Source organism: Loxodonta africana, chromosome 9, assembly GCF_030014295.1.
Source record: "Loxodonta africana isolate mLoxAfr1 chromosome 9, mLoxAfr1.hap2, whole genome shotgun sequence".
In the NCBI taxonomy this organism is placed as follows: domain Eukaryota; kingdom Metazoa; phylum Chordata; class Mammalia; order Proboscidea; family Elephantidae; genus Loxodonta; species Loxodonta africana.
Window position 1 is genome coordinate 42,960,218 of NC_087350.1, and position 27,000 is coordinate 42,987,217.

Here is a 27,000-nt window from a genome sequence, read left to right on the forward strand (position 1 = left end):
AGTCAAAGGATGAAGAGCTCTGGAGCAAGGAATTCCTACTGAGATGCTTCTAAATTAAGCCATCTGCGGTCTGTCTCTGCCTGGAGCTAAGAAATTGTAACGGCTTTGGCAGGAGACAGCTTTGCTGAATGGAGATCTGAGCCGCTCTAAGGTCAATGCAGGTAAATAAGAGGCGAGCCCTGCACCTGCCAGCAGCCCTGGGAGCCGGGCAGGGCGGCTGCACCTCAGGTGGTGAAGGCGCTGGTCATGTGTGCATGGGGGGCACCTGTGTCACTTCCCACAAGTAAAGATGGAGTGCTTCCACTGTGCAAAACCCTGCCATGCCCACGTGAACCCTGCAGGCAGGCGTGGGAGGCAGGCACTAAGCACGCTATACTTGTAATCGCTCAGTAACAATTATACAAGAGCTGCTAAATATGATTGTGTATTGGGAAAAATCTCAGCCCATCCAAGAAGGCAGGAAGGTCTCTCTAGGGAAGATGAGTGAGCTAGCCAGTGGAAGAGAAATCGGCAGAGCGCTCCAGGCAGCAGAGGTCAGCCAGAGCCCTGAGGTGGGAGGAATTGGGACGAATCAGAGGAACAGAAACCAAGCCAGTGTGGCTAGGGACAGAAGATGACACTGGAGAGATGAGCAGTGGCCATATCTTCGAAGAGATTTTCCCTTGACACTCCTTATTCCAGTTGCCATGGATTGGACTCCAGCCCATGATGACCTCATGTGTGTCAGAGTAGAACTGTGCTCCATAGGGTTTTGAATGGCTGATGTTTTGGAACTAGATCACCAGGCCTTCCTTCCTAGTCTACCTTAGTCTAGAAGCTCCACTGAAACCTGTTTAGCATCATAGCAACATGCAAACCTCCACTGACAGATGGGCGGTGGCTGTACTTTAGGTCCATTGGCTGGGAATTGAACCTGGGACTCCTGCATGAAGAGCGAGAATTCTACCACTAAACCACCGATTATTACTGTTTTCTAATTTAATTTCTTTGGTGTCAGAGTAATCTGTCTGAATTAGATACTGTAGTCTTTGTTGAGGTTTTGCTTTGAATACTTGCTTGAAAACTCTGATCTACTTTCAACAGAAAATCTGTATGTACAGTGAACTGGCGCCATCAGAGAGGGCACCCACATGATCTAGGTTAGGAGGCAAGGTGTGGCCATCATCCTTCCATTCACTATTTTGCTCAGTGAATAGTTACGAGCATCCTCTATGTGCCAGACACTGTCCTAGGCACCAGGATGCAGTGAGAATCAAAGTCTCTGCTCTTATGGGGCCAGGAGGCTAGTAATAAAAATATAATTACAAAACATACGTGGAGCGAAGACAGTCAAGTAAAGCTAATGGCAGAAATTGGAATGATTAAGCTACAAGCTATGGAATACCAAGGCTTGCTGGAAGCCACCAGAAACTAGGAGACATGGAATGCATTCTTCCCTAGACTCCCAGTGACAGCAGGGCCCTGCCAACACCTTAATTTCAGATGTCTACCCTCTAGAACTGTGGGAATTTATTCTGCTGTTTTAAACTAGAAACAAAACCAGAACCAAAACATGTATATAATTACACAACTGATTTCATCATAATTGTGCTAAAAGAACAATGTTGCTGTCGAGTTGATTCCAACTCATAACAACCCTATAGATCAGAGAAGAACTGCCCCATAGGGTTTCCAAGGAGTCGCTGGTGGATTCAAACTGCCAACCTTTTGGTTAGCAGCCGTTCTTTTAACCACTGTGCCACCAGGGCTCCATAATTGTACTAAGTACTGTAAAAGAGGTACCAGATTCTGTAAGAGTTTATAATACAGAGAATAAAATTCATACCTTGGGACCAGAGAAGACTTCTGAAGGAAACAACGTAAAAAGCAGAGACTCAAAGGGTAAGGCAGAGACGGCAGGGGAAAATGATGGTAGGGTCCCACATCAATAGAAAAGTGGGCAGAAGAAATGAACAGGCAGCTCACAGAGGAAAAACCTGAATGGCCAACAAGCATAGGAAAAGATGCTCACCCTAATGTGTAATCAGGGAATAGCAAATTAAAGTAACAAAACACCATTTCACACCCATCGGGTTGGTAATAATAATAATCTGGCATCAGAAACGGAAACTTTTATATACTACTAGTGAGGGTGGCACAGTGGTTAAGAGCTCGGCTGCTGACCAAAAGGTTGGCAGTTCGAAACCACCAGCTGCTCCTTGGAAACCCTATGGGGCAGTTCTACTCTGTCCTATAGGGTTGCTGTGAGTCGGAATTAACTCGATGGCAATGAGTTTTTTTTTTTTTTTTTTTAGTAAGGGTGTTAATCGGTACAGACACTCTGAGAGGAATTTGGCCCCAACTAGAAAGCCTTTTCTTTTTTTTTTTTTTAGAAAGCCTGGAAATGTGTACACTCTATGAACCAATGAGTCCATGTTTAGATGCATATCCTGGAGAAACTTTTAAGCTAAAAGGGGTGTACAAGGATTCCCTCTGTAACATGATAATGTTGTTGTTGTTGGGTGACTTCAAGTCAATTCTGACTCACAGTGACCCCATGTGACAGAGTAGAACCGTCCTAATAGGGTTTTCTAGGCTGTGATCTTTACGGAAGCAGATCACCAGGTCTTTCTCCCTGGGAGCCACTGGGTGAGTTCAAACTGCCAACTTTTTGGTTAGCAACTAAGCACTCAACCATTGCGCCATCAGGGTAATACATACTGGAAACAACTGTATGTCCATCAGTAGTGGACTGGGTAAACCAAAGGTGGTAAATACATACAATGGAATACTACATCTGTTCAAATGAGTATTCTAGAGGTGCAGTGTCCAGCATGGTAGCCACTTGCCACATGTGGCTAGTTAAATTTAAATGAACTAAAATTTAATAAAATTAAAAAATAAGTTTCTCAGTCACACTCATCACATTTTAAGCGCTCCACAGCTGCCTGTGGCTTCCTAGTGGCTGCTGCTTTGGACAGCACAGGTTAAGAACATTTCCATCTTCCTAGAGAATTCTATTTGGAAACCTGGTGGGCGTAGTGGGCGAAAGCTGGACAATGAATAAGGAAGACGGAAGAAGAATTGACACCTTTGGATTGTGGTGTTGGCAAAGAATACTGAATATACCATGGACTGCCAAAAGAACGAACAAATCTGTCTTAGAAGAAGTACAACCAGAACGTACCTTAGAAGCAAGGATAGAAAGACTAGTCTCACATACTTTGGACATGTTATCAGGAGGGACCAGTCCCTGGAGAAGGACATCATGCTTGGTAAAGTGGAGGGTCAACGAAAAACAGGAAGACCCTCAATGAGATGGATTGATACAGTGGCTGCAACAATGGGCTCAAGCATTGCAACAACTGTGAGGATGGCGCAGGACCAGGCAGGGTTTCATTCTGTTGTGCAGAGGGTCGCTATGAATTGGAACTGACTCAAGGGCACCTAACAACAACAGAGAATTCTATTGGATGGCGCTGCTCTAGACCTATCTGAATCAACACGTATAAATATCAAAAGCATAATGTTGTGTGAAAAAAAAGTATTTAGGTTACAGAATAGAACGTAAATACGATGCCATTTATACAAAAATTTTAAGACATACAAAACGATTCCCTATATTGCTCAAGGATGCATCTGAATCTAGTTAAATGAAACAAAAGGGAAGGAAGGGATGCATGAGGAAGGCACTCTTGGGATTGCCTCGGGGAGGGGAGGATTGAGCATAGAAAAGGAAGAAGAGAGAATTTCTGCTTCATTTGTAAGGGATTATTGCCTCCCTCCCCCCGCCTTTTAATATGAAAACACAAACTGTGTTTTGGAGAGGTGTCTTAGGGGCAAGGAATAGGCATGCTGAGGGGCTGGACGGAATTGCCTTCCCCCCTTTCATGCACACACTTTAGAAAGAGTTGCTCTGTTTTATCAGTTTTATTTATTGGAGATGTGTGTATAATTCCATTAGAGTAATGAGTTCTGCTGCCAAGAGAAGGTTTACAACCAGCGGTTTGTGACATTGGCTTATGCTAACTTTGCCTCCTGATGGTTCCTCTCTGGAGTGCAATGGTTAATTAAATGGTGCAAATGGTTAACATGCTCAGCTGCTAACCAACTGAAAGGTTGGAGGCAAGTCCACTCAGAGGCACCTTGGAGGAAAGACTTAGCAAAAAAACAGCCACTGAAAACCCTATGGAGCACAGTTCTACTCTGACACAAATGAGGTTACCCTGAGTCGGAACTGACTTGACGGCAACTGGTTAAGCCTATCTTGGTTCATGGGACTTAAATTCATCTCAGTGCCTTATGAAAATATCCAAGACCCAGAGGCTCAAACTGAAGGTGAGACATTGGTTATTTTCCCATTTGCCCAGTGTCACTGGGCTTTTGTTGGACTCAATGGCTTTGGTCCACCTGCTAAAGGGTGAGTGGTATCTTGCTTTCTCTTCTTTCCTTGCTTTCTTCTTCCTTCAGCAGGAGCACTTTGCTACAGGTAGGGAATGCAGGCATCCATAGCCATGGGGCTCTTTAGAGTAGGAGGACAATGGATTTGATCCAGAGATTTGGGGTGTGTGTGGAGGGTCACAATGGGTAGAAGAAAACAAGCCCACTGGTGAGGCATACACTTAACTTTACCCAAAGAATCTGGTCTCTGTCCTTGGTTCCTGAAAGGTAATTTCTAAACCATTGAAATGCCCCAGACCACACTTACCTAATGGGCTATGCTCATGAGGTGACTCTTGGGTGAGGGATGGCCATGCTGTAAAGACCCACCACATGATATCAGCTGAAGCTCAGAGGATAGGGCTGGAGGTTGAGTTCAACCACATGCACAATGATTCAGTCAATCAACCCTGTGTAGCAAAAGCCCGGTAAAAGCTCCAGACACTTAGTCTTCATGGGATTCCTGTTCGGTGAAAGATACCAGTGCTTTGAGGGCAATGTTTTCCTTTTTGGGACATGGAAGCTCCGCATTGAGGGCCCTCCCAGACCTTGCCCTAGGTGTTGCTTCATTTGTATCCTTCTTGCTATAATAAAACTGCAGTCCTAAGTATAGGGCTTTTCCGAGTTCTGAGAATTATTCCAGTGAATTATTGAACCCGAGGAGGTAATGGAAATCTCCAAATTTGTAACCAGCAGATCAGAAGTGAGGGTATCGTGGAGCTCCAAGCTTGTGTCTGACATCTGAAGTCTTGGGCAAACTTGGCAGTCTGGAGGACTGTGCCCATTTGATTTGTGAGGTCTGACCTGGTTCTGATGGTCAGGGTCAGAAGAAGTGCTGCGTGTGCAGTTGATTTCAGGCAGCAGAGTTAGAATTAGTTGGTGTGCGTCAGAGAAGATAGAGAGATGCCCGATACACCACTGCTGTACAAATTCATGGGCTGAGCAGCTTTTCCGTGATGCTCCTAGAGTTTAGGTCCCTGGTCCAATCCCACTGCCAGGAGCAGCTGGTCCAGCTGACTCTCCAGCCCCGACTCATTAGTCACATGATGGTCCCACGCCTGGACATGAAGCTTCCCAGTGCCAAGTCTGTGGACCAAAAAGGCAAAAGAGAGGATTCGAGAAAAAAAAATAGCCAGATTTAAAAAAAAATCTGCCAAAGAGCTTAAAAAAAAAAAAAAAAAAGGCAGCCACAGAGATTTTAGTTTTGCTTTTTTTTTTTTAAGTGACAACCATTCAGGTGACTGGGAGAGAGATTTTGCTTTAAAAGATTGAGAGGCTGTCTACTTTAATGAGAGGCACTTGAAAATTATGGATCAGTCCCAGGTCAGTAATTTCTGTCAAGTTCGGGGCAGCTGGAGGTCAGAGGTCCTGGTAGGACACAAATCCATGTAAGACATCATGGGCAAACAGGCAGGACCCTAAGCTCTGATGTAGCAGGTTTGTATTTTAAGTAATTAATGAGGATAACAATCTCCCTAGAGATATCTGGTCTCCTAAATTGTTATTCTGCTACCAGCTCTAATTTCTCTGTAGTCCAAAAATAGATGGAGCAAGAACACAGGGGCATGACCCTCCCCGCTGACACACACCGCGTTTTCAAGGAACATCCAAACTCTGGCTGGGAAAACAAACTTCTTGCTTCTCCACAAGGTCTAGTATGGGTTCTAAAATGGCAACTGCAACAACCGCAGCAAACTGTGGTCAGGTGTGTGGGGCAGAGCAACAGCCTCTGGGAGGAGAAACATCATCCCCATTTGACAAGAAAGGAAACGGAAGCTCAGGATGGTTAAGACACTGGCCCAAGGTTTGGCAGCTACTGAGTGGCAAAGCCAGAACTGGAATCTGGGTCTGTGTGAAGGTGGGGTTTGGGCTGTAGGGTTCTTGAATATTTCTGAGGCTGAAGATAGTCACTCATGCCTGGAAGGGAGAATCAATTTGCTGTTTCCACAAGTCATCCAAACATCTTTAGAACATTCTCAAGGATTAGCTAAGGCTACTCGGCAGCCTTCCTTTAAGAAGAAAGGTCTGGCGATTTCCTTCCGAAAATTAGCCAATGAGAGAAAACCCTATGGATCACATTAGAATGTTGTTGGATATAGTGCTGGAAGATGAGCCCCCTGGTTGGAAGGCACTAAAAATATACGGTGGCCACAACTGTGGACTCAAGGCATACCAACAATCATGAAGATTGCACAGGACTGGGCAATGTTTTGTTCTGTTGTTACTTGGGGTTGCCATGAGCTGGAGCCAACTTGATGGCAGCTAACAACAATCAGCAGCACCTGAAATAAAGATTGAACAATGAATCTATCTGCTCGATGCTGATATATATATCGACCATGGTAACACCAGTTCCAAGGTGGGGCGTGCTTCTGAATTTCCCACAAACTTCCAGGTCAGTGTCCATCTCTGCTTCTTCAGCTTCTAAGTTTAATAGGATTCAGGTAAATGGGAGATGTAATGGATAATCAGGAGGAATTGAGGAAACACACGACCCTCTCTCACCATCTGGGGGCCATGTTATTTTATGGAAGCCAATTATCACCCTGCTCAGACTTCAAAGACAGAATTTGGGCAATGCTCCCTCATCTGACTCAGTGAGCTATTTTTTTCAAGTGGCCTGACTTTTTTAAAAAATAGCTTTATTTACATACCATACAATTCACCCATTTAAAGTGCACATTCAATGTTTTTCAAATAGTCACAGGGTTGTGCAACCATCAGTACAATCTAAGCTTAAACCATTTTCCTCACTCCAGAAAGAAACCCTGTACCTACTAGTACCATTAGTAGTCACTCCCCGTTTCCCTTCCAGCCTCTGGCAACTATTAACCTAGTTTCTGTTCCTACGGATTTGCCTGTTCTGGATGTTCCATGTAATTGGACTCATACAGCATATGGTCTTTTGTGTCTGGCTTGTTTAACATTTTTATAATATTAACAAGTACTTTCAAAGTTCATCCATGTTGTAGCATATTTCAGTACGTCTTTCCTTTTTATGGTCAAATATTCCATTTTGTTTAACTATCCATCAGTTGGATACTTGTGCTGTTTCCACTTTTGGCTGTTACGAATATTCACATACAAGCTTCTGTGTGGATGTATATTTTCATTTCTCTTAGGTATATTCTTAGGAGCACAGTTGCTGGGTCATCTACTAACTCTGTTTAACCTTTTGAGAAAGTGTCAGACTGTTTTCCAAATTGACTGCACCTCTTTAAATTTCCACCAACAATGTATGAGGGTTCCAGTTTTCCCACTTCTTCAACAACACTTGTTATTGTCTGTCTTTTCTTATTATAGCCATCCTGGTGGGTGTGAAGTAGTATCTCCCTATTGGCTACTGATGTTGAACAGCTTTTCATGTGCTCACTAGCCATTTGTATATCTTGACCATTTGTATGTATTTGGAGAAATGTCTATTCATATCCTTTGCCCATTTTTAATTGTGTTATCTTTTTATTATTGAATTTTAAGAGTTACTTACATATTATGGATACAAGTCATTTATATATGATTTGCAAATATTTTCTCCTGTTCTGTGGGTTAATTTTTCACTTTCTTATGGTGTTGTTTGCAGCATGAAAGTTTTTAATTTTGATGAAGTAAAATTTAACTATTTTTCTTCAGTGAGCTATTTTTTTTTTACTTCTTTTTATATAAATATCACCTTAATGTACCATAAAAAGACCATAATTTTTAGAATACTTAGCTATTTATTGAAATAACCCCTCAAAGGCAAGGGTGTTGTGTAGGTTTCATTTCACATAGCAGCTTTCATAGACTGATGATGGGTGATAGTAGTGTTCTGTTATAAAATATTCTCAGGCTGAATCCAGTGTGCAGTGATTGATTAGTAAGGTCTGCATGGACACGGGAGGGAGACAGTGCCATGTTTTTGCCCCAGGAGAGCAAAACAGAGTCTCCCACAGTAACAATGATGAATATAGACAATTTAACTAAAAATAACAATCATGAATATAAAAATCCAGGGAGGAGACATCCCCATTCATCTGCCTTTAACTCTCTCTCTTTCTCCGGTGACCTCAGGTCACCTGCATCTGGGCCGGCCAGTGAGTAGGTGCGATTGAGGGGAAGAACACCAAGATGGAAAGAGATGGGAGGGGAAGGCCCGCAGGAGGCCTGGTGAAGGAGCTGGGGCATGAAATCTCAAGAGCCTTATTATACATAGAGCAGCCCCAATCTGGCGTGGGTGCAGGAAAAAAATCAGGACTAACAAATGCTGCCATAGCCATCTCAGGGGAGAATAATGTGTGTCATTAAAAAAAAAAAAAAAAGGTTCTCCTTTTTAAAACCATTCAGTCCTTACATAGGTGCAGAGCAAAGGGAGTAAGCTTGTGGATGATGGCTTTAAACGGGGTCTGTAATAAGTTTTCCCTGGTAATAAGTTCTTTCTGATGAAATCTTGAATGTGGCTCCGAAGCTCTCCAAAGCTCCAAGTCTAGCTTGGACCATCCTTTTGCCCAGCACACCTGCCCTTAGCTCAGCTGTTGTCATACAGGCTCTGGGAGTCCAACAGCTTCAGGGTGCACTGGGTTTTCTCCTTTGCCTCCACCTCGGCTGTGTCCTGCAGGCCTGGAAGCCATCACTAACCACCCATTCATTATCTCTGGCTTTGCATCTTGGCTTCTCTTTGAAACACCTCAGCCCAAGAAGAATGTCATGCTGCAGATTCTTGTGCAGGAGCCAAATACAATGAGGGGAGAGACAGACCCCTTCCTGTTACCCCATCTCCATCCTGGAGCCCCCATCCAACACACATATACACACACCAGGATGCAAATGATAACCGCAGAGCCATCACTTGTGACGCTTGACAGAAAATAATGAGAAACACTAAATCTTTTATAAGGTCAACACTCGCCTTAGCCGAGCAGCTGTCAAACAAGAAAAGAATTTAGTGCCGGAGCCACGAAACTTCCATCGGCTCATTAAACCCAACAGGGCCCGGGCCTGGCGTGGCGGAGGAGACGCGGGGCCTTTCGTTTTGTGTCAGTAATTTGCGGCGGAGGAGGCAAGAAGAAACAGCCAGCGCCAAAGGGGCCTAGGGGATGGCTGGGGAATCGTTAGCGCGCCAGGAGCGGCCTCGGCTCCTAATTGGAAGCATTGGGCATTATCAACGGAGGATTTGCCTCAGTTCCCTGACAGCTAGTGGGCCCAAAATGATCGCCCACTTGTCAGTGTAAAAGACCATTAAAAACAAACCATTTTGATTTAATTGGAGGCGGTGCACTGTGGGGCCAGGTGAGGAAACTCGTCAACTGCAGCTCACCCAAGCTGCTGCCGCTCCCCCTCTGTATGATGGGGGTGGGGGCCGGGAGAGTGCGTGTGTTTTCCAGACTTTTTGCCTTTCAAAAACTGTCTGAGAAAGGAGTGAATGGGAGACAGAACGAGACTTCACAACTGCAGTGAGGTCTGTTTTCAATGGGGTTGTCAACAAATGCCTTGACAAGTTGAGCTGCTGGGAGGGGGAGATCCCCCTGTTCTTTTCAGAGCCCAGATGATGGGAGTCTATTTGGCTCTATTCTTCTGGGAGGTGGCAGGTGAGGGGTCTGGCTGGAGGGGCTCAGCCTGCAAGTGAGCAGCGGGGTACACCAGTGGGGTCCCCTCTCCTGCCTTAGCCTGCTGGCCCCACTTAGAAATAGCAAGGTATGAACGGTCATGGTAGATTCTGATCTTCAACCGGCAGTGGGACTTATTCTTTTCTTTTAACCTCAAGTGAGAGCTAAGAAGGAAGTTAGTGAAGGACAAGTGTTGATGGAGACCCTTCCGAGAAGTCTTTGCAAATGGAACAGTCCTTGGTGATTTGGGATGGCTTCTCTACAATGTTCCCCCAATGGCGGCCATGATGCTGGTGATGTCTGGTTGAGAATTTTACATTGTCTCTGGAAGAAGATTCCACTTGCTATAAATATTAACCTAAACTCCTGGTGGGTTCTCCCACCAGGGTGGGTGCCTCCAATCACACAAAGCATCTATTTGTAGCTTTTGAATTAGAGTGTAGATTCCCTGATGCCAGGGACTGTATGTTTTGCATGTTGATTCTCTGTATTGGGTACACCATGCATACTTGATAAATATTAATTGGCACTTGTTGGACCTCAGAGAGGTCTATATATTTGTATATTAATCTTACCCCTGTCTCAGAGCGGCGACCTCATTTGATGCTTCCTGCATCTTTGACAAGACAACACATGCAGACCCACACAGTGTGCCGGAAGGGCATCTTAGGGAGGGAGGGGGAACATACCAACAATCCCTTCATAAACCTCCACTGTTCATTTTGATGAAGGATCAGGCTGGGAGGAGACACCACATCCCTGGTGAGCATCAAATTTCAGAGCTCCAAATTTTGCTGCTGAATTTAGACAACGGGGATTCCTTAATTACTTTCTCTGGAAATTTACCTGACAGTGCTTTCTCAGGTAGTGCATGGTGGTTATCCAGGCGCACGGTGCCTCAGCTGACAGAGTCTTTGATTTTGTTCTCGGTTGCAAATTAAGTCCTTTGCTGAGCTGTCCGTACAGTGCCTGTCCGTCAGTACCTTATCGCTTATTCATATAGGCTGTTGAACAACTACTGTGTTACTTCCAGGGAAGCTGGGGACACACTCAGATGTTTGGTGTCCACAGCTCACTGGGGTGGGGTGCACTGTGGTGGGGTTTGGTGGTGTTTTTCTCCTTTTCTCTGATTGGAATAATGAACAGGAAGAATTTTTTTCTGGTATCTCATCTAAGAAGGAGAAGAACCTTTCCGTGGTTGATGAGGCCAATTCTCTCTAGTTATAAATAGGAATATTAGAGTTACATGTCCTCAGCCAGACAACAAGAATATTAGTGCTACGTTCTTGCCACTGTTCTGGGGCAATATCAGCAGACAGGAGACTTTCAAACAGCTTGGGTAACTCTACTGTTACGGGTACCAGGTAAACATCAACAAATCTCTGCTGGCTGGCTGACTGGCTGGCTTGACAGACAGATGGATGGATGAATGGATAGACAAATGGACAGACAAATGGCTGGCTTGCTGGCTGACTGGCTGGATGTATGCATGGATGGATAGATGGATGGTTAACTGGATGAACTGATAGATAGACGGATGGATGGATGGATAGATGAAGAACTTGGGACAAGACAACAGAGCCCTTAGAAATGAATCTAAGATTCAAGCATCCTGAAGATCCTTTCCATCTGCTTTGTTTAGCTTAACCTCTAAGTGGAAGAGGTGTTGTGTTTTATTTTCTTCAATGTTTATACTGCTTCTCTTTCCAAGTGACTTGAAGGGGCCTAACTGATTACACATGTCTCTAAATAAGAGATTCAAGGGTTATATAAAACAGACTATATGAAGAAAGTACAGAACCTTCAGGTCCCTGAGTTGAACAGGCTCTGACTGTTGGTCAATTTCTGCGACGTGAGGCAAAAAAGAAGCATATTCCATCCAGTGAACTAAGGTTTTTCAACAAAAGAAGGGACAGCAGCGGAGCTCGGTGGTGAGGAATGCAGGTTTTGAGTCAGAAAGATCTGAGCTCCTATTACTTTCCAGCCATGTGATCAGGGCCCTCAGTTTCTCAACTGCAAAGTGAGGGTAATACTACCCATCCCATGAGGTCATTGTGTGCCAAGCCCTTGGCATGATGGCTGGTACACAGGGTAAACATTTAAGACATGGCGGCTGCCACTATTATTACAATTATTAGCATACAAACCTGACTGCAATTTTTTCCTGAATTTGCCCTCAAGTAGGAAATTTTCACATAGATTCTTGTATTAAATGATTCAAGCGGCACTGATGGACATCTTCAACCACCATTTCTTTGAAAAGCATGTAGAAATGCAGTTCAAATTGACAGATGGTCTATGGCGGTGGATCAGGATGAAGGTGGAGAATGTAACAGCTGAGTGACAGAGACCACGTGGTCTGAGCTGCCTACCGTCATTGTCACACAGGGTTCAACCTGCCCACATTCAGAGCTCTGTGCCACAAGGAGCATAGAAACCTAGGGACTTATGAAGAAGTGGTGTCTGACTTCACGTATTCGAAGGGCTGTTACAGGGAAGGGGGAGCAGATGATTCTGTGGGGTTCCAGAAGCAAGAAACACACCAGGAGGTGGAAGGTGGAAGGAGGCATATTTGAACTGAACTTAAGAAAGAAGTTTATTACCCTTAGAGCTGTTTAACAGATGACAGCCTGTCTCTAAGAGACATCTTTCCTTTGAAGCCCCCAACATATGTCACATCAAACATATGAAAGTAAATATAGTAAATACATATTTTAAACATAATTGTATAAGCAAATATTATCTATGTTTTTACAACAACAAAGAAAAGAATTAACAAAAGATTAAACAAAGAAAACATAGCTGCATATGGGCAAAGTTGATGTTGGCCCATGCAGCTGGGGCAGGTGCTTGCTGAAAATGTAGATTTGGCGGCTACCCCGAACCCACTGAGCCAGACTCCTGGGTGGAACCCAGAAATCTACATTTTAACCTCTTCTCAGACATCCTAGGCACACCCAAGTTTAAGAACTACTGGTCTACCATAACCGACTCTAAGACCCTGCCCAACCAGAGACTCAATTGCTCCATGACCTTCCCTGGGCCAGGTCTGTGCCAAGGGCTTTGCATACACAATTGTACTTGATCCTGTTATTATCCCCACTTTACAGATGCAGAAACAGAGGCAGGTGCATGGTAGGCTGACACCTGAAGCTGGTCTGTGTGGCTTCCGAGCCTACCAGCTCAGCCCTCTCACTTTGCTCAGTCTCTGCCTTGTCCCTTTTGATAAAGCAAGGCTGAATCCCAGATCAACGGCTGCCGTCCTCTTTAGCCTTGGGGCCAAACTGCAATTTAAAAGATGCTTTTTTTTTTTTTTTTTTAATCTTATCAAGGTCTAAAGGCCTCGTGGCAGTGGGAAATCTGGTTTATTGCAAGGGATTAAATCAGCCAGAGCAGGGCTGGCCACGACCCTCTGGACAACTATAAAAACACTTATTCCTGACTGCCCTTCACGTCCCCTCATAGATCCTGCATTTAGCTTCTCTCTGACTCCCGAGCTTGGTATTTATTGGCTCTTCCAGGGCCTGAGGCCTGGAGGCAGCCAGCCAGAGGGTGAAGTCCCCACTCTACCACTTGCTAGTTATTAACCTTGGGCAAGTGATGTTAAGCCTCTGAGCCTTGGTTTCCTCATCACTGAGTTGGGGTGACATACCTCTATGACATGGGGTCATTATGAGTGTTGACATGAAATGAGATAATCCACACAAGTATCCAGCCTGACATGGAAGAAGTGCCCAGGATGTGGGAGCTGTTGATGTTGTTATTATTACTGCCATATAGGAACTCCGTCTTTAGAATGGCTTCCTTGATACCCTTCCCTGTACACTTCCAGCCATTCAACTGTGACTTTGGTCAAACTACCCACATTTTTTGCACAGGACTAAGGCACCATTTCCCAGGATCTCTTTAAGGAGAGGAAGGGAAGAAGCCAGAAGAACATCCCTATGGTCTTACTTTCTTGCCACGTATATCTCTGAAGGCAATGGACTTCGCATCTCCAAGGGAAATCAGTGAGATCGTGTTTGTTGCCTGTGGTCTTTAGATATAAAGATATGCCAGCATGTTAATCATGTCACTTGCCCTTTTGATAAAGCTCATTTTGAATGAAACTTGAGTTCTTCTGATGTTGTTTATCAGTTAGAACCTGTTGCTGGCCATGTGTTACAACTTTGGATTCCCATCACAACAAACCATGTTAGTGCCCGCGACTGAGGCTGACAAGTGGGAACATTGAGGAAGTCGTTGCAGAGGTGGCATAGGTTAGCCCAAACTCCTCCTCAAGCCAGTGGGATCCCCTTTAGGTCCTCAAGGATTTAATCTCTTGGGGGATGAGCTGGAAGCTAGAAGAAGAAATTGAAAACTCCCCAAATTCCATCAACTTCCCAGATTCAACATGAGATTCAAGTTATCTCTAGAGATTAGAAATATATTCCTGACTGCCAGAACAAGCTGCCTATTTTCTGGTTGACTTTCAAAATTAAATTTGAAGTACTTTCACACCCAATAGGGAGAAGGACCTTCTGGATTCAACTGGAAATTCCTCAGGAGCTGGGAAGATTAAATATGCAGCCAGGCTGGGGCCCCTGGGTTACAGGACCAGTCCTGCTAGAAGTACCAGCTTCAGGGCCTCTCACTCTTGGCCTCCCTGGACCCCACCATAGACATCTGACATCTTCCTCCAGGACCTGGGTTTCTGCTGCTCTCGGAACTTTGCTTCTCTCCTGCCTTTCCTCTCATCCCAGTACCCAGATCTCCAGCTCTGCCTATTTGTGACTTGCCAGTATTTGAGCAACAATGTCACCTCCTGAGCAGGTGCCTAAAAAGGCTGTACCTTTGCGACGAGGGATTATGTAAAACCAATTAAGCCCTTGCTTTTATCCCTTCAGCGAGCCTTCTTTTCTGCATACTGATCCGATTTATAATGAGGGGGTATCTGTATTTAGGGGAGAGATGTCAACTGCATCAGGGCCTCTGAGTCTTTCTTTCCAGTGCCCTGTTTCCATGTGTGACACATTCCATTGCTGCGCTCAGTGCCCTGCATGGAAACACAGGGTAATTCCTATTCCAGTGCAGGAAAGCGACAGGATTCTTAAAATACATCGCTGGTGCCAAGGTCTCTGGGAGGCGCAGGTGATCTGGGGTTCTGTCTTTCCTGGGCCTTGAAAGCATGACTTTGGGGTTGAAGACATCTTTGTGGAGAGTGGCCCTCTCTTTATTTTCACTGTGCAAGCCCTTTGGCAAGGTGGAGGTAGCGACATGGACAGGCTAAGAGCCTGCTCTGGGGGTTTAACAGAGAGTTAACTTCCCAGCCAGTTATGATTTGTAGGAGAGCTTAAAGGTGGAAAAGAAAATCCTTTTCTTAGATTCAGCAGCTTTCACTAATCAACCGCGTCTGGGTGTCACTGCTTGGCTGATTGTGCTGATAGTCCAGGTCTGTGAAGGAGCCTGGGGCCCAGGAGACCTGAGGCAGGGTTAGTCTTCCACAAAAAAAGAGGTCTGATCCCAGCATTCAGACCACAAGAGCTTGTAAATCAAACTGTTAGCTTAATAGCTTGGGCCATTATTCTAAAGCAGTGGGGCTGAAACCAAAAGCCAAATGAAAATATAGTCAATTTGTTCATACTTTAGTGACTGAATGACTATGTAATGTCAGTGGATATCGGGCTGTAGAGGAGAGACAAGGGCTGTGGGGGCGGGGGGGGGGTAGAAAGATGGCATGTGCAGGAAACTGTGAGATACTTGGGCAAACATACCTTGTAAAATGGATTTTGGGTCCCCAATAACAACATGGATGTGTCCATAAAGATCCAAACTTGGGAAGTCAGCAGGCTTCACTGCTGGGGTACAGCGTTTGCCTCAGAATTTTATGCCTGATGGAAACTGAATATGAAAAACTGGGTTTGGCCAGCAGCACATGAATGTTCAGTGAGACAATGGGAAGAACTGGGTGAAAGGGGGCTTGAACATTGGAAAGGGCACCCAGGAAAGGCTATGGAATCCCCATCCCCAAAGGAAATTTTAGTTTTTTTTTTTAATAGTCTTATTGGTTTTGTAAAAGTTATATGGACTCATAGTAAAAATTCATACAATTCAGAAAAGAGCATCAGAGAAAGTAAAAATCAGCCTACCTCTCACCCCCAGAGATCACCGCTGTTACCATGTGGAAGACCCTCCCTCCAGACGTCTGTCCACATGCACGGATATGTACAGAGATATACACGTGGGCTCTTATCCAAGAGGGGGCCACACGACACAGGCTATTAAGTAAACAGTTTTTTCCACCCAACAACATGTAATTAAAGTATCAATAAGCACAGGTCAAAATCATTATTTTTAATGGCTGCATGAATCTACCAACGTGTACTTAAGCCATTCCTTCACTGGTTGCAGCCAGTCTTTCACCATGTTATCAGCAATGCCGTAAGCTTTCAGGAGCACTTGTCCCAAGTCACTGGCAGTCCTTTTTAAAAGAAAGAGAAACTATCGGCTTTTCATGGCTTAATATTAGTTGACCATAGAATGTGTGGTTCAGACTAGGTCCTTTTACAAGCAAAAGGGGGTGCTATTAATAATCACACCTGGACAACAGGCCCAAACTAGGACTGTCCTGGGCAAGCTGGGGTATCTGCTAGGAAGAGCCCTGAGGAGGATTCTGCAAAAGGCATGTGAAGAGGGTGGGTGTTATGGTTTGAATTGTGTCCCCCAGAAAGATATCTTGAAGTCCTAACCCCTGGTACCTGTGAATATGACCTTGCTTGGAAACAGGGTCTTTGAAGATGCTATCAGTTAAGTGGAAACCCTGGTGCTGTAGTGGTTAAGTGCTATGACCGCTAACCAAGAGGTCAGCAGTTCAAATCCGCAAGGCACTCCTTGGAAACTCTGTGGGGCAGTTCTACTCCATTCTACAGGGTCGCTATGAGTCGGAATCGACTCGATGGCGGTGGGTTTGGTATCAGTTAAGTTAATATGAGGTCAAACAGGAGTAGGGTGGGTGGGTCCTAATCCAATCTGAGTGGTATCCTTATAAAAGAGGAGGAGGCGGACCTACAGACAGAGGAAGGATGGCTATGTGAAGCACACCTACAAACTAAAGAACGCCTGGGGCTACCAGAAGCTGGGAGGGACAAGAAAGGAACCTCTCCTAGAGCCTTTGGAGAGAGGTTGGCCTCACCAACACCCTGAATTCAGACTCCTACCATACAATGGACTCAAACATAGCCAGGATTGTGAGGATGGCACAGAACCAGAGAGTTTTGTTCTGTTGTACATAGGGTCACCATGAGTCGGAACTGACTCGACAGCACCTAATAACGCTACCGCCCTCCAGAACCATAAGACAATAAATTTCTCTTCTTATAAGCTGTCTACTGTGTGTTCCTTTATTACAGCAGCCCTAGGAAGCCAATACAGGGAGCCAGCCCATGCTGTGGTCATGGTTGATGTGGCCGAATCATCTCCACACCCCAGACCTGGGCTGCCAGCTGAGGTTGGTGTCTTCAAACCTGCGACGACTGGATACCTGGGAATGTAGCTTCACCAAATGTCCCCTGTCTAGCTATCCACCTGTGCAGCCACCTGTCCCTCCATCCACCCCATCCACACCAGTCACCAGCAACACAGCAGCAGCAGTACTAAACTTAAGGTGGCTTGTTCACCACCGTATCACCAGTGCCGAGAACAGAGCCGGGCACAAAGGTGCTCAATGAAAAACTGTGACCACTGTCATGGCAGTGTCATAACATGGGCCAGACACTGTACTAAACCCGGTACATACATCTGCTCACCAAATCCTCCTAGTAACCCTGCCAGAGAATCAGCACTGGCCCATTTTACAGAAAACTGGGTCTCAGATAAAGCCACTGGGTTCAAGGACAGTCACCTGACAGGTAAGGAGTGGCAGGGTCCTGATCTGATCCAGGTCTGGCCGACCCTGGAATCACACTCAGGGTGCCTCAACACCACCCTACTTCTCCTCTTCCTCCCCACGGACACCCCCCTTTTCCTTTAGCTCCATCACGCACTGGTGAAGGCATTAGACAGCCCCCATGCCCTGTGCACAGAGGATGTCAGCCCAAAGGCCAGCACCTCCTCCACTCAGTGGCTGGTTCACATCTAGTCCCCAGATGAGACTCTGAGGGAGGGCTCGAGCTGTTCCCCCACAACATTTCACTCTGGGTTTGGGGTGTGTCCCCTCCAAGAGTCCCCGGCTCCCACCTACATGGTTCCATGACTAGTGGACCTAGAATCACAGAATTTCCTGCAGGAGGAGGCCGTCAAGAAACTAGTCCCACCCCTCTTTTTCAGATAAAGAAACTGAGGCCCACAGAGGTTCAGGGCCCCTTCCGCTCCCTCAGCAGCCCAGGGGCACAGTGTTAACATCCCCACATGAAGGCCACTTGCCAGCAGTCAGCTGACCCATCCTCACTCTGTCCGGGCACTGGCCATTCTGCAGCAGGTGCCAGTCGCAGACCAGAAAAGGAAGATGCTTTCCAAGCCATCTGCCTGGGAGGATGCTGCGAGGAGGCAAGATAGAAGGAACTGTGCTGAGGGGTGTTTTCTTCACCTTTTCTCCGTCCCTCTGTGTCTCAGGACCCAAGTATGTGCCACAGAGTGTCGGAGGCGAGCGGGGCTCTCAGCAGCCCCTGGGAGCACCCCCCTAGTGGCTGGCAGAGTTGGTGCAGAAAGCCAGCTTGCTCGGGCGTAGATGCAGCCCAGCCCGAGAAGCGGCCTCCACCCAGGCCTGCTGCTTTTCCATGTGAAAGGTGTTTAATTATTTCTGACAGAGTTCAGCATCGACATCTGTTCGTGAGCGGGAGAGTCCATTTAGGCTATCCATCACTGTGACAGGTTCAACTTTTTTGGAAGCACTTTTTCCCTTCACAATGGGGTCTGGGTGGGGGCAGGACTGGGAGGCGGAGCAGTAAGGACGCAAGGCACAAAGACCCTCCTGGGGCTTTGCTCAGGATGCCAGCAGCAGACCCGTCGGGGGAGGAATGACCCTGGCTGCACGAGGCTTTCTGAGTCACCCCAGGCCCAATCTGTGGCTAGGAGAGATGCTGGGTGCTGGAGCCTTTGGGTTGGGAAGGAGGCTTTCAGCAGGTCTGTGAATGACTTTTAAATTCTTCCTCCATTCTGGGCTGTCCTGGTCATTCATTCATTCATCTCACGGACATTTGCTGACCACCTACTATGTGCTATGCACCGTGCTAGGCTCCAGGAAACACCACAGGCATGATTCTTGTGGGGCTCACATTCTACAGGGAAGGTGGAAGTTGAACAACTAATTCCACACCAAATTAATTAATTGCAGTGTTGAAAAGTGCCGTGAAGGGGAAGATGGCCCTTCAATGGAGAAGGGGGGGGGCCCGTTGTGGGGGGCTGAGAGGTCAGAGAAAGAGTCCTTGCAAGGCATCATAGCCTAACCTTGGGGTTAGCCAGCCCAGATTCTATCTGGGATCCCCTTCTTACTGGGCAAATTCCTTCACCTCTCTGGGCCTCAGTTTCCACATAAGCAAATGGGTACATCATACCTATGAGATAACGCATGTCCAGCACTTGACACATAGTAAGGGCTCCATAAATCCATTGGTGTTGTTTCCTGACACTGAGGGGACTAAGTGTTGTGCCTGTAATGGCAGCACTGCTGGGCTGTACAGGATAGGGCTGGGGGGTGAGTCCTGCTCTAGGAGTCTCACGCAAGTCCCTGTTTCCCTCAGTCAGTAGGACAGGGGTGATGGCGGCACCTCTACCTCACAGAATCCCAAGAAGTAGTTGTGAACGTCCTCAGAAAAGATGAAAAACACCCTATACATACTGGGACTTGCATTTTTACCCTCTTTCTCAATATTCTGTGATACACAGTGAGTACTGCCTACAAGCTTGGGCCCTGCAGTTGCACAGAGCTGGGTTCCAGGCCCAGCCATGTCCTGGGCGAGGCAGACACATGCCGTTCTGACTCTCATCTGCCCAGTGGGAATGATGATGTTTGTTCTGCCTGGCGCTGAATAACAGGTTATCCTTACTGTTTCATTATTGTTGTTTATAACAACAATCTAAGGACTGGGAGAGACCTGTGGGCAGCTAGTCAAACCCTCTCTTTTGAAGGCAGAAGTTCATTCATTTATTTATGCATTTAAGCTCATACTATGGGCCAGGCACTGGGAGGCTACAAAGGCGTGTGAGACCCGGAGCTCCCAACACAGCAGTATAGGTGTCTTCTGGGGGTGAAGGGGCTGGGGCGGGAGAGAAGCCCCTGTCCTTGCTTTGTTGGGGGAAGTAGCACCTGCATCCTTCTCTGACCATTACTTTGATAGCTATGGGTAGGTTCTAAATGGGAGATGAAGGGGTTGCATGGGGCCAGGAGTTGATGCCGCAGAGCAGAGCACTAGGAGGGCATAACAGCCGTGGGTCCTGGTCCCTCCCCGGGCTGCATCCTGGATGCCTGTGTCACATGAACATCGGAGAAAACAAGAGAGAAAGGAGGAAAGGCAACAGAACGAGGGGCCAGGAAGGAGGCGGTGGAAGGAAACTGGTGAGAGTGAGAAGGAAGAGAGGAGGGAGGTTGTTGAGAAATGGCGGGAAATCGAGAGAGAAATAGAGAAACTGGAGATGAGTGACGACTTAGAGGGCCAGGGTGCACGGGGCTCTGGTGCTCCGTGGCTCCCTCCACCTCCTGAACAACACTCAGTCATGTTCTTCCCTTGATGCACGCTGCGTGCTTGGAGGTGGCGGCCATGCAGGCTGACAGGCGGCGAGGCGAATGGTCACTGACATATGCTGATGGAGGCCAATTTGGGCAGGACATGAGAGGCCACATCAAGGGGGGTGAAGCAGGTTTCTCCCGTGAAGCTCCGCAGCTTGTTCAAGTGCATTAGCCTCAGGAAGGCACCAGCCCCTCCACTGTCTAAATTGCAGTTTAATGCAACACAGTGCTAGGCCTGGGCCTGGGCTGGCCAGGAATGCTGTTTGCGCAGCTGTCTCTCTGGGGGCCCGGCATGCCCCTCTGTGGCTAGACAGAAAGGGGCACACGCAGCCCCCTCCCATCCTGAAGCCACTGTCCCCAAACCTCCCACTTCCCTTCCTCTGCACAGTACCCCCCAACCCTTTGCCACCTCCCTCCCCCCTCCACCCCCGGCTCTTACACTGTTCTTTCCTGCTAAAAGCTGCTGAAGATAAACCCCTACATGGCTGTGTGAACGTGGGCTCAGTTCCAGGGCCGGAGCATGGCGGGTTCCCTGGGTCCTTGTCTGGACCAATCTGGGTGCCTGTCACATACCTGTGTCAGTAACCAGTAGATTATGCTCCTGCTCCCATGGGGACACCGCCCTGTGGAAGATTTGGTTTTGGCGCAGCCTCAAGTCCCCAGCCCCAGACAACTCCACCACCATAGGGAGGCTTGGCCCAGATACTGTCCCCTCAGGGTGGACGTACACACCAGCTCTGCAGCTGGCCAGAGATCTGTCATCTTAAAGGCCAGTTTCCCATCTGTATGTGGGGACGGTAACAGCAGCTCCTCCTCAGGGAGTGAAGATTCCGTGAGATAATGTAAGTGGAGCACCTAGCTCAGTGCACTTAGGAAATATTCAAAAAATGTGAATTGTTACTATTGCTATGATTATAGTTGTTGTTATGCCAATGGATGGTTAACAAAAACAAACCACTTGCTGTCGTGTTGATTCCGAGTCCCTGAAAGATGCAAATGGTTAAGTGCTCAACTAACTACTAACCAAAATGTTGGAGGTTTGAACGCACCCAGAGGTACCTTGGAAGAAAGGCCTGGCGAACTGCTTCCTAAAGGTCACAGCCTTGAAAACACTACAGAGGACACTTCTACTCTGACACACATGGGGTCACCATGAATGAATAGTTGGAAGCTCACAAAACTCCACAGAGACTCAGGAATAGACCAGGCAAGGCACCAACTTTCTGCCCTGGGCGCAGGAAGGGGAGAATGGAGGTAGGTTCTGACCTTCTGGAAGTGAGGCATATGCCAGAGCGCATCCAGCTTCACTGGCGGCTTGTACTTTCTCAGCTGACAGCTCCTGGTCTCGTACAGTTTCCCGAGGATCACCTGCAGGCCAGAGAAAAGCAAAAGTAAAGAGGATTACCTGGTTACCTGGGGAGGCCCACGCTAGAAGGGAGGCATGCAGGGCAGAGAGTTGGAATTTTGGATGTGGCAGACCCGTGGGTCACTCTGCCTCATTCCCTGGCCTCAAGCTTTGCTCTGGTTTCTGGTTTTACCCCAGAACACATGGAGTTGTGGATTATAGCCGTCTTGAAGGCAGGGATGATATCCCAGTCATCCTTGTAATTTCCCCTACAGATAGCACATTGCCTGGTGGGTCACAGGGACTCCACAGCGTTCAGATGATGAAATGCATTATTTGGTGGATTGTCATGATCTCTCAGGAGCAGGAGGACTTCTTTTTGGGGAGGACTTTAGGGGCCCAGTTCAGCGTCTACGACAGGGTCCCTGCAGGATGGGATTTCAGAGGCATGGAGGACATCCTGCCCCTTCTTCTTAACTGCTTGTCCTGTGCCCCTAACAAATGCCGGCAGGTCTGTGATTAGAGTCATGTAGTCCACGTGGTCCAAGGCCTCCAATCTCAGAATCAGCTGGGGCTGGGATTTCCAGGCACAGAGAAGCTCCCTTAGGCCATGGCTTTGATCCTTAGGGAAATTCAAGAACCCCTAGGGGACTTAGCAAGTAAGCTGTTCACTCTTGTGTATACCTAGAGCCTTGGTGTGAAGCGTTGGAGCCCCACACCTGCTACTGAAGAGGTGGGCAAAGTGGGAGAGGGCACTGGGACCCAAGTGACACAGACAGGATGTACCACTGTGGAAGGAGGCACAGAAAGGGACCCAGGACAGGGAGCAAAGGACCATCTTTGTAGATTTCTTCATCCTGCAGGGGTGGCTGGCCGCTGCAATAATAACACCGCACAACAGCTAATAGTTCCTAAGTTTATGCCCTCAGGCTCTGGGCCGGGTATCTTACTTGCATTCATTAATTCATTCATACACTCAACACATATTTATTGAGCATTCATCCCATGCCAGGCACTGTTATAGGAGCTAGGAATACGTCACTGAGTAAAACAAAGTCCCTGCCCTTATGGAGCTCATATTCTAGTGGGAAAGACGATAAACAAACAAAACAATTAGTTTTAAAATGTCAGGTAGTGATAAGTACTTAAAACAAACAACTAAAGCCAGGTAAGAGGCCACAGGGTGAGGGGGTGGAGATGATATTTCAGGGGGATCAGGGGAAGCCTCCTGGATAGCAGGTGACATTTGAGGGAAGACATAAGGTGGTAGAGGAGGAAGCCATCGAGATTTCCTAGAAAGAGCAACAGCAAGTTCAAAGGCCCTGGGGTAGCAGCGATCTGGGTATATGTTTAAGAAACAGGGAGGCCTGGGTGGCTTGTGTAGAAGAGGGGATCAGAGAGACTGAGGGGGCTAGATCATGTAGAGCCTTACAGAGCACTGTAAGGACTGTGCTGGATCAACTCTGGATTAATCTGGAAGCCTTTGGAAGGCAGTGTAAGGACATGATCTGAGAGGCTGACACAGCTGTTGGTGGAGGGTGCAAGGGTGGACCAGGGCAAGCAGGCAGGAGGCTATTGCAATGAGGGAGGCTTAGATTAGAGCAAAGACATGGACTCAGTGAGAAGGAGTCAGACCCTGGATTTGCTGAGGCATTGGAAATGGGGCACAAGAAAAAGAGAGGTGCTGAGTTTGTCTCTGAGGTTTTTGGCCCAAGCAACTGGAAAAAAGGAAGTTGCTGTTTACTGAGCTGGGAAAGATGGGGTGGCTAGGTTTAAGGGTAGGAATTGGGTGTTGGGCTTTGGATGTGTTACCATTTGAGATGCTCCTTAGATATCAGCTGGAGAAGGCGTGCAGGGAGCTAGGGGAAGGCTGGAAATACTAACCTGGGAGGAGCCCCCAGCATTCAGGCTCCCAGGGCCACAGGCCTCTGTCTCAGGGCAGAGCAGCGGGAACGAGTGTGGGGAGGAGAGAAGGCTCCTAGGACTCTTTCAGGCTGCCGGGGCATCCACATGGTTAATCTCAGTTGGGTCCCACCACATGAGGTACCAAAAAACGAAACCCATTGCCATTGAGTCGATTCCAACTCATAGCGACCCTATAGGACAGAGTAGAACTGCCCCATAGGGTTTCCAAGGAGCTCCTGGTGGATTCAAACTGCCAATCTTTTGGTTAGCAGCTGAACTCTTAAGCACTATGCCACCAGGGTTTCCATAGCCCATGAGGGAGGTTATTATTATTCCCTGAGACTCAAGGAACTGAGAAACTCACCTAAGATCACAGAGAGAGCTGGAAGTGGCAGAGTTGGGATATGAACCCTGGCAGTCCACATTTTGCAGCCTCTTTTATGGTCCCCTAGCTCCTGTGGGTCTCATAGGCAGAGTCAGGGTGCAGGAGCAGCCATGGCAGCGCCAGGAACCCCAGTGAGAAGTCTATTGTCCTGGGGACTTACCCTAATAGTAGTAGCTAACATTTACCGAGCTCTTATGCTGTACCAGTCACTGGATATATGCTCCATAATGTACCAGTTGTCAACAAGTCAGTTCCGACTCATGGGGACCTCACGTGTGTCAAAGTAGACCTGCGCTTCATAGGATTTCCAATGGCTGATTTTTAAGTAGATCGCCAAGCCTTTCTTCCGAGGAGCCTCTGAGTGGATCTGAACCTTCAACCTTTCGGTTAGTAGTCAAATGCTTAACTGTTTGCCCCACCCAGGGACTCTATAATGTACTTACAGTACTCCTTACATACTATCCCCATTCTAAAAATGAAAAAAACAAGGCTCAGTGGGATTAGGTCACTTTCCCAAGGTCCCACAGCTTTAAGCAGTAGGATGAGGGTTGGACCCAGGCCCTCTGACGCCCCTACACATGCCCCTGTCTGCACGATGAACCTACCCTCTCCTCACCTGCCCCATCGCTGTCTCTCATAGACTGTTGTCGCTGCGCCTTGGGTACAGGGGCTGCGAGTTGAGTTGAGCCTTTGCAGGCTGGAGCCAAGCTTGATAAGCACTTGCAACAAACATGCTGTGCTACTTGCTGCTTGTTTTGTGTATAGGTGGATTTTCCGAGAAGCTGATGTTACTTGAGCTTTGGGGCTCCTTACTCACACAGATCCCTCCTAAGGCCCTGGAGGGCCCTGGTCATGTGCTCATATGGCTTCATGTTTTTGTAAAAATCGTAACAGTAATATGCTTTTGTTTACTTTTTCTTACATCGGGTCCCCAGACTGTATACGTTTCAGGGCCCACAGAACCTGGATCTGCCCCAGGTTTCACCTGAGTTACCTTTGGTGTTTCCTTCAAGGCAGTTTTTCTCTGAGGGTCAGGTCCCAGCCAGATAGGCTTCCAGTGCCCCCCACAATAAAATACCTCCTGTAGAACCAGGCATGCAGAAGGTGAAGGCAACAAATAAGAGCTGAACCCCCTTTACTGATTAATGTTATTAATCAATTATATTAATTTCATTGAATGTGTCTGTGGACAACTTATGAGCCCTTCGGATCAGTCTAACCTCTCTGCTTTCTAGAACAGAATTTTGAAACTTTAACTTTGAACGAGTAGATGGTAAATTTTTTTTTTTTTTTTTTTTAAAGCAGAGAAGCTGTCTAGTGAGGGGTTAAAAAGCACAGTTCTACTCTGACACACATGGGATCGCCATGAGTTGGAATAGATTCGACGGCAACCGGTATGTTGTATAGAATGTATAAATGGGCTTCGGAATTGAACAGATGTGGACAAGTCACATACCCTTTTTTTAAATTATGCTTTAAGTGAAAGTTTACAGCTCAAGTTAGTTTCTCACACAAAAATTTATACACACATTGTTATGTGACCCTAGCTGCTCTCCCCGTAACGTGGCAGCACACTCCCCCTTTGCACCCCGGATTTCCCATGTCCATTCAACCAGCTCCTGTCCCCCTCTGCCTTCTCATCTTCCTTCTGGACAGGAGCTGCCCATTTAGTTTCATGTATCTTCTTGAGCTAAGATGCACACTCTTCATGAGTACCATTTTATCACATACCCTTTCTAAGTTTCAGTTCCCTCCTCTGGACAGTGGGGAACTGATGCCTAACATACGGGGTTGTTGTAGGAGTCACTGAGTTAAGCTTTGAGCAGAGTGTCTGGTGCAAGACAATTGCTCACTAAATGGTAGTGTTGGGGTAGAATTGCATTTGGGACATCACCGTCCAAAATCCAGGGCATCCCAAAGAAGAGGCAGGCTTCCCCTCGGTTGGTGGTAATTTGGCCTTGCAAACCAACAATCTCATCCACCCCAATAAATTGCTTATCAACCTCAGAAAACAGTCCCCCAGCAATTGGTGGATACCTAACTATTTGTAGGACAATTTAGCAGCCACAAAGAATGTAGGAACAGGAAGAGAATATTCACTTGTTTCAACAGAGTTTGCTGAGCACCTATGTGCTGGACACAAGATAGCAGGGCCCCCATTTAATCTGGGCTCTTCATTTGCCCAATGAGGAAACCGAGACCCAAACCCAGTGGTGACTCAAAGTCACACGCCTGGTGCTAGAGCCAGTTCCTCATTGGTGTTTGGGGTGGAGTCACCCACATTAGCTGCGTAAGGGATGCTTAGCTAAAAAAGAAGGGACACTATCTACAAGATCATTTCCTAGAGTCAGAAAATTGGTCCCCGAAGGCTCAGGTTTCTGTGGCTTTGTCGACACTCTCGGTTGTCAAGAAATAGCTGGTAATTAAAAAACACAGCTGTCATATTGAGCTATAAAACAGTTTGTAATGGCAATGCTCCCTCTGAAACGGGTCATTACCATCGTTGATTCTTGCTTCAGTCATTAACGAATAAACAAGTCATGGGCTGCTTTTAGAATGTTGTTACAACGCTGTGCTCTTTAAAGAGCCAGCCCCTTGGACTCCACTGACTGCCAAGGTGGGCGTGGGCTAGGGATGCTGAGAACAGCCTGGAGAGGCCTCT

The 27,000-nt window shown here is 47.0% G+C and overlaps 1 protein-coding gene across 1 annotated transcript in view; it reads right to left on the bottom strand.

Moving 5' to 3' along the window:
* CFAP77 (cilia and flagella associated protein 77) overlaps positions 1–27,000 on the bottom strand; it is a 169,251-nt gene that overhangs the window by 7,230 nt on the left and 135,021 nt on the right. Inside the window, exon 5 of the mRNA XM_010587547.3 lies at positions 21,970–22,071. Coding sequence (XP_010585849.2) covers positions 21,970–22,071 — 102 coding nt within the window. The remainder of the gene's footprint in view (positions 1–21,969; positions 22,072–27,000) is intronic.